The following is an 8,465-nucleotide window of genomic DNA, read 5'->3' as shown; positions in this document are numbered from 1 at the left end:
GTGTAATTAATATATTAAATATGACAATTATTTATATTTATTAATAAGGAGTAATAATGACTTAAGTGTAATTAATATATGGTATTAAATTTGACAAAAATTTATATTTATTATCGAGGGGTAAATTAGTAATTTGGAATAAATTGTCTCACCTAACCCCATATTTGCTCTATTATATATATAATTATATATATAATTATCGAGGGGTAAATTAGTAATTTGAAATAAATTGTCTCACATAACCTCATATTTGCTCTATTATATATATAATAGATAATAGATAATAGATAATAGATAATAGATGAATATTTGTATAACGTTGATTTAAGTTATAAATTATTTAAAAATAAATAGCTTAGACAACAAAAGTAGGAATGGAGCTTGATCGAAGCTGAAAGAAGAAAACAGAAAAACAAAAAGGGCACTCATAAAAAATGGACGATTACACTCGAGAAATGATGGACTTGAAGACGCTCGTCACTCGTACTCTTGAAAAGAAAGGCGTTCTCGCCAAAATTAGAGTAATCCTATACTCTCCCTTGGTTATCTTCACAGATCTCGTTGTCCATTTTCCCCAAAACCTTGTTTCATTTTTTAATTACACCTTCATTTCTTTTTGTATCTTTAATCTCTGTATTTGCTGGATCCAATTCCTTTTTCTGATTTTCTTTCGTAATTCGGCTAGGTTTTAGGGTTTGTTTTGTGATTTTGTAATTGTGGATTGATTATTTGTGAAAGTTTGTTTTGTAATTGCGGATTTGTGTAATTGTTCGGACAATGTGCGTATCGGGAAATGTTGGAAGTTTGTTATAATTTTTACTTCTGTCCGTGTAAATTGTTTGTTTGGGTTGGAGTGTTTTATGAAATTTATTAGGTCACGGGCTATATCTTAAGAATTTGAGGAATATTTTGGGTTTTTATAGTTATCCGGGTTCTTTACTACTTTTGTTTAGTGTATGGGCTTTGGCCCGATCGAGTGGAATAATGTGTTTGGTTGGTGAAAACTCACATTAAGTTAATTGGATAAGTTCCTGTACTGTTGCCACAATGTATCAGAAGCATTTTTTCGAAGGGCGTTAATGTGTTGTGGGGTTCCCCGTCTCTTCATATTTACTAAATATGGCATCTGAATTTTGTGGAGAAGTTTCTTATAGGACTATTTATATGATTGGAGCTGCATTAGCACATTAATCATGATATCGATGATTGCTACAAGAGCTACTCTCTTTTGTACTTTTTTCTCCATATGTGCTTCACCGACTTGTTGTGTAGGGTTTATTAAAACAATTATCTATAAAATTTATTTAAACTCAGGGTATTTTTTAGTGTTTATACTTTATGTGGGATGATTATATTTTTATGTTTCATTTATATACATTGTTTTTTACACTTTATTGTTTGGGAACTTTTTCTCTTGTAGTTGGTAATCTATTGGGTTGGATATGCGGTCCAATCTTTTAACATTATTACTTTGTTTCTGCAAGGTTGTTGTTCTGCATCAATTGCCTTCATATCTGTTTAATTAACGTGGTTTACATTGATATATTAAAGGCTGAGCTGAGGGCTAGCGTATTTGAGGCTATCGAAGAGGAAGACAGGGTAGTTGAAAGGGAAGAAGGGTTAACTCCTGCTTTGTTAGGCAGCTGCAATGATCGTGCAAAGGAACTTCATGCATCTCCTTCAGGTTCACTATCGAATTTGTATTATACCTGTAATTGCATGGATGCCTATCTATATGTGGTGTCGTTTTTACCAATCCAATGTTTGACGAAATAATTCTTGGGAAATTTATTAGCACTCTCATTTGAGTTCCTTGGGTTTTTATAATCTGGGAATGGCTATTATTTGGGTTTATGTATCTTAACATGTTACTACGTAAGCCGTGGTCATTAAGAATTTTAATGATGTTATCAAAGTTCTATGCTTTAGACTGCCTTGCTCTTTTTTACACTACACGCTTACCTGAATAAAATGAAGAATATATTTAAAACATAAACCCTCACAGCACAGCAGTCCATTGTCTGTACTCTGTGAACATGCTAATGCCTGAATATAATTCATATTAATGAGCAATTAAGACTCGAAGTAATAATGTGCCGCAAGTTGTAGAATCTGTCCTTTTTTTGAGAAGGGAATCTGTGCTTTTTAAATTTACGTAATTTTTCATATTCAGTCCTTTATTATTCCATATCTCGCTACTATTTTGAAACTCTAATATATTAGTAAGTAATGGAAACAGAAGCCAGTAAAGGAGCGAAGATATTTGTAATTACACTTATAATTAGGATTTTATTTACTATTTCAATCCAAAAACATTTGGCATATGGGCAACAGTAGGAAATGGGAGTTAAAGATATTTATTATTGTTCTAAGAATAATCGTTTTATAGGGTGGGATTTTTTTGAGAGGTATTATCTTTTAGTATATTCCTCTACTCCGAGAAAACACGCTGTGTTTGGTTCAACGGAGGGGAGGGAAGGGGAGGAATTTTAATAGAGGGGAGGGGAGGGGAGGAAAATGATATAATATTAATTTTATTTGGTTGAAGGAGCGGAGGGGAATTAACTCATTTTTATGTTTGGTACAGGAGGGGAAGGGAGGGGTTTATAATTAAAATTACTTATAAGTCCTTTAGGATATATGTAAGTGTTAAGAAGGTGTAAGGTCATTTTTGTCAATAAAATTTCTCCCCTCCAAAAAACCCCAAATTGGGAGGAAACAAAATAAGACCTATAAGGGATTTTAGGCCCCTTCATTTCCCTCCCCTTCCCTCTAAAAATATGAACCAAACACATTTTTTATCGTAGGAACCCTCCCCTCCCCTCCCCTCTATTTTCTTCCAACCAAACAGGGGCTAAGAGTTTCATCATCTTTTTCACTTATACAATACCCACATACATGTCAAACTGATTATGAAGAGTTGTCATGCTATTGATTGCATTAACTGTTTTTACTCTCTTCCAACTTACGTCTGACAAACATGGGATATCATATAATATTTTTTTTTTCAATTAATAGTTTACAGTAAATGTTTTTGCTATTTCCTTCTACACCCATCACAAACATGGGTAATATTATCTCTTTAATTTATATATTTAAATGTAAAAAAGGTTTGCTCCCTCCCTGGACAATATATCGTTTAATATTTCTTTTCACTTAATAGTTAACAGTAAATGTTTATGCTCTCTGCCTCTACACACATCACAAACATGGGTGATATTATCGCTTTAATTCAGTTGCTATACAATAAATATTTTTGCTCCCTTCCTGCACACTGATAACATGACAAGGAATTCTGATCCCCCTTTTACAATCTTTGTGTAGAAGAACTTCGGGTCATGATAAATAGATGGCCTGTTAGACAGTCATTTAACTTTACAAACTCAATTATGCAAAAACAAATGTTACTTGTTTATCAAGCTCACTTTGACATGCTAAATTTGTTTGTGTTGCTTATATCTTTTTTATCTTATCATGCTATCTACAGGGAGACTTCTAACTGCACTACTATGTGAATATATGGACTGGGCACAACTCAACCATACCCTAAAAGTATATTTGCCGGAATGCAATATGGTAACTATCCATTTCTCTATATCAATGGGCGTTGGTCCAATTCATTTCAATGATCTTAAAAAAGAATCCCTTTAATAATTGTATGTATGTCTCAAAAAATTACATGTCCTCTAGCTTTCTAGAAGATCCATATTAAGCTGCATGCACGGCTAGAGGATTTGTTCATCTAAATATCATATATGAATAATGCTAAAGGTACCAAATTGGTACCCAAAATGGATCACAAATGTCACGTGTCACTTATTGGCTACAAATCAGTTAATAATAGTGGACCCGTGCATTCACATAAATTCCACCAACAACATCCTTCTAAATTGTCAAGTAAGCAATGCCACATCATTTTGGACCAAATTTTGGTACCCAATTTGGTACCTCTTGGACTACTCGTCATATATATAGGGTGCCTATATATACTGCGTTTGCGCGTTTGTGTGTGTGTGTGTGTGTGCATCTTATATATAGACATATATTATAATGTAATATCCCAGGCTCTTTAATGCTAAGACAGACTCGGTATGTTGAGGAATGCCTGCCACTCTATGTCAAGAAATGAAAGCTTATTTGTAGTTTTGTTGAACTCATCACTTTTATTTTAAAACAGGATTTAGATTACTTAAAATAGAGTTAAGATTATATATTTGAATATGAAAATATTTTGAAGTGATCCTAAAGTGACTTTTCTACACTTAACTGGTTTAATTTGGAAGCCTATACGAAAGCTTGTATAAAGTGATTAGGTATTGCACTTAATAGAGTGATTTGTCCAAGAATGAATGGTTGTCCAAATGTTACTGTAATTAGGGAACATTACTGTAGTGTGTACTCATTGATCCAAGGGAACATAGTCTAATTAAAAATCAAATTACTTGTTAATTTTTTGCAAAGCGGGTGAAACCCGGTAATTAAATGTCGAATCGTAGTCGAATGCCATACCAACTTAGAATAAGGAATTAATTGGGGAACTAAATTTAATAGAATGCTTTATTTTTTTATATGTTATGTATAAAGTAATTATTCACAGTTTGTTGGATATCATTGCAGCAAAAGGATGCATGGAAATCTGAGTTAAAAGACTTCAGTAACAAAAATGGATATGATCTTAACCGCAATGGGGATAGTGGTCCTTTGCTCCTTGATGTCCTTGAAGGATTCTTGAAATATGAGGTTTGTATATTCTATTAATAACTTAGATCTTAAATTTATGTATCTTTCCCATAATATGAATTGAGCTTTAACATGCAGTAGTCTTATCAATGCGATTCCGGCAATGTCATGATTATTTTATCTTAATTTATTGTGGTACTAATTTCAATTAATGTGTGTGCTATGTGATCATGGTGAAATTAGAGTAGTGCATGTCTGCATGATATAATTGTATACTAATATTTGAAAACCATTGATGTGTGACATCTTAGCCCTGGACATTAGTTACTCATAGTTGTACTGATGCTTGAGTAGGTTGATCTACTAGAACATATGATGCATGACAACTTTTCAAAATTATTATATTATTAAATTACAACAAGAATAAAATAAGCTTGGGTGGATTTATTGCAGAAATCCATTACCCCGAGTGTTTCCCAACCGCAGAAGGGAGAAAAGTGATGGATAGCAAGTTCGCAACCTATAAACCAGAGGAGACTAATCTAATATTAAACAATAATCAAGTCTAAGATTAATATGAAAATTACAATACTTATATATCCGTGATAGAAATACTAATAAAATAACCTAATGAGGGATGACCTGTTATTACGTGGGATTAATTATACAGTTAGAACTATGTATGGAGTTTTAGGTGCGAGGAATTGCCCTAGTGAGTATTGGGATAAAAAAAAATTATTTTATAAACAGCAGCTAGCTACGGTCTAACGACCCCCTAACCTAGGTTGGGGCGAAAACTCCAAAACCAATAGCCCCATATATAAAAACAACTACACTAAATTCCGCACAGTGAATAGAATTAATCTAATTTCTGATATATATAAAATTTCTTCACTTCTGTTCCTCATCAACATAATGTTACAGAACTGCAGAGAATCACGTATATTAATTGAAAATTCAAATTGTGTTATGTCCATTTTTACCAACTTACTGGAAATTATAGTTTTCTAATCGTGTTGTGCAATACAAGTTGAACATAAATGAAGGACGCAATCAGGTACTCTATTTTTATTGGAGGAATAGACCACTGTAGTAGTCTATTGACTTGTATAGCTGAACTGAAGAAAAGTTACTTGTTAAACTTGTTATATGACTTCTAAGCGGAAGTAATATTACTTAAATGTTATCAAAAGTTAGAATAGATCTATTAATTTATAAATATTATAAATTACAAAATAACAAATAACAAGATAGTACTGACATGTACAATGAAGGAAGGGTCATGTTAACTTTTATCAAGTTAAATTGCAAATTTGAATGAAGTACCTATTTCCTACTTTTCAGAATTTAACATATAAGTCGATTGAATTTACTTTGTTTTTTACACAAACGGACCAACAGGCTGATTGTGACTTTAGAAGACAATTGTGAAAGAGTCTCTCTCAATCATCCCAAAAACAGGGAGGAATTTTTAGGGAACACAATGTTCAGACTCTTAGGAAAACTCAAAGGCATGGATAGCCTTGTCTAAATGGGGATCAGACTTGAGAAGTTAATTATGGCTTCAAATTTACTTGTTTCTGATCATTTTAATAATTTCATTTTCTTCTTTGTAGCTGAGTGAACATGGAAATGATTTTTTCTTTTAATGTATAAACTCTGATATAATGTACAAGTCACTTGATACTAGCCTGCTAAATGACGGTGTGTGTATATTGCTGTAGAACTTATCACAAGCCATGAATACTGGTAGGAGGTCAACGGCTCCGGATCCTGAGTCATATTCCAATATAGAATCCCGAAATGCTCGAAGACCTTCATCATCAAGTGTTGCAGGGGGCTTACCTCCCTTGGGAAGGTGCCGGACCCCTGTATAAATATTTTTACTTTGGTTTAGGTTATCTTTTTTCTAAATAGTGATTAACACGTGGGCATTTTTTTGAAGGCCGGTTCCTGTTTCTCAGTCTTCAGGTATGTAGTAAAGGTTTTAATTACAAATTTGTTACTCTGACTTGCTTAGTTGCTTGTAACTTTCATTTAATCTGATATTCATCTTCCAGATAGAAGAGGGGGATCGTCTGTTTCTGGTTACAGGAATGATGATTACAACTGGAGATATGACAACGATGAACATCCAGACGAGGTTGGCCAGGCGTCATCTGCGTTGGAAAACCTGCGATTGGATAGAAAAGCTCACAATTTGACCACTTCTTGGAGGTTTGTAATTTAAAGTCGAGAGTGTTTTTTTAATCCCCCTTCTCATTATCCAGGAATGCTTGAAAGAAAAAATAGTTGAAAATCAGAAATCAGCAAATCTAGTGGCTTTGGCAAATGCAAAATGTCTTAAATGCACTTAACTTGATATAATGACTTGAAGAAATTTTTAACAATAAACAAACAGTAGAAGAAAGTGCCTATTTGCACCTGTTATTTTTATCCCCAAGACCTTTTTCTTTTGATTCTTTTAAGGAATAAATTTATAATTTGGAACAAATTGCTTCAGACAAGACTTTAACAGAGCACATTAATTATGACAATAGTCAATGAACAGATGTTCAACTGAGAATCCAAGGCTTGTTGAAGTTGTTGCCAACTTGCTAATATTAATTGTTAAGTTATAACCTAAAAGGGTGTCACGGCGAGATCTGTAAGCCTATTATTAAGAGGTTTATGACACTGAAGAATAGTTTATGTGATTGTTTTGTGTAATGACCACTAGATGAGTTTGTAATACTATGTTGCTCAGACTCAGACTGGGGTAAGGCGTTCAGGACACGACACGGATCTGAGTTTTCCCCTCGATACATGAAAATTAACATGGGACCCTGTCCTTATTCTGGGCATGGGTGCTGAACACATAATAATCATTTGATAAACATGTTCATTAGATATGAGATTGTAACAAACATCAGACATATTACACAAATTAAACATAAATTTTGTAAAGAATTTTTAATATATTTCTGAGTCTTTTTTAGACCTAATCAATTTTATTCCTATTATTAATACACGGCGTTATATATTTTTTCACAAACAATTAAATCAAGCTCAGTTTCATTGTATTTATTAACAAAAGCTTTGTTTCATCGCTGAATCTGGTTGCAGGCATGGTGGGGATGGAGCAACTGAAGATGATGGTGGTAGGCCAGATATGTAGGATACAGCTCACATGACATCCTTACAATTGCTGACCATGTTTAGTGTTCTATCATCTAGGAATTATGCTGCTAAATGTGTGGAGTAACGTTATCAATATTTTTCTACAGTATTTTGTTTGTTTTTTTGTATAACCTTTTATCATTTCTCTTTCTTACTCTTGTTATTAGGTATCAAAGATAGATGAACTCTTCTTCTTAGGTATCTACAACTGTCAGGGCTACTCCAAAATGGAACTGTAGTATGTTTTTAATCTATTTTAATATTATACAGTTGCAGGATTACGATGTTTGAGTGAAATACTAGAACCTGGCATATATGTCACGAACAGCCATTAAGATCGCATTGATGTTGAAAATCATAGCCCTATTGTTGCAATATAACTTGGGAAGAACATCCTTTGGTGTGTCAGTTAACTCGAAAATCCAAGTCCCAAAGAGTGGTGAGTGAACTAACTGCAGTACACTTGTATCAAGCCAATACTTGAGGAAAGCGATAATTATCGAATAGATTGCGTATTCCATTCTAATAAATCAAGTGGGTTTTTGGTCTAATCACCCGATAGATGATTTGTAACACTCCCTTAAAAAGTGTCCAGTGCAATGGTAGATACATAAAACTGATCTGAT

General features: G+C 33.3%; 1 protein-coding gene across 1 annotated transcript; it reads left to right on the top strand.

The window, feature by feature from the left end:
- Positions 1-335: 335 nt before the first annotated feature.
- Positions 336-8,120, top strand: LOC141693884 (protein TONNEAU 1a-like). Its single transcript, XM_074499074.1, has 8 exons — positions 336-521; positions 1,552-1,684; positions 3,488-3,576; positions 4,618-4,740; positions 6,405-6,538; positions 6,626-6,651; positions 6,741-6,897; positions 7,786-8,120. The coding sequence occupies exons 1-8, from the start codon at positions 435-437 to the stop codon at positions 7,835-7,837; spliced, it is 801 nt and encodes a 266-aa protein (XP_074355175.1). The 5' UTR covers positions 336-434; the 3' UTR covers positions 7,838-8,120.
- Positions 8,121-8,465: the final 345 nt, after the last annotated feature.

This window comes from Apium graveolens, chromosome 10, assembly GCF_009905375.1.
Source record: "Apium graveolens cultivar Ventura chromosome 10, ASM990537v1, whole genome shotgun sequence".
Classification (NCBI taxonomy): Eukaryota; Viridiplantae; Streptophyta; class Magnoliopsida; order Apiales; family Apiaceae; genus Apium; species Apium graveolens.
Note: the sequence above shows the minus strand (reverse complement) of the source record. Positions and strands in the feature narration are given on the sequence as shown.

Coding starts and splice junctions, on each gene's coding strand:
- LOC141693884 (XM_074499074.1), top strand. CDS start 435: ATGGACGATTACACTCGAGAAATGATGGACTTGAAGACGCTCGTCACT. Junction 1,685..3,487: donor ACTTCATGCATCTCCTTCAG/GTTCACTATCGA, acceptor TGCTATCTACAG/GGAGACTTCTAACTGCACTA. Junction 6,652..6,740: donor TCCTGTTTCTCAGTCTTCAG/GTATGTAGTAAA, acceptor TTCATCTTCCAG/ATAGAAGAGGGGGATCGTCT.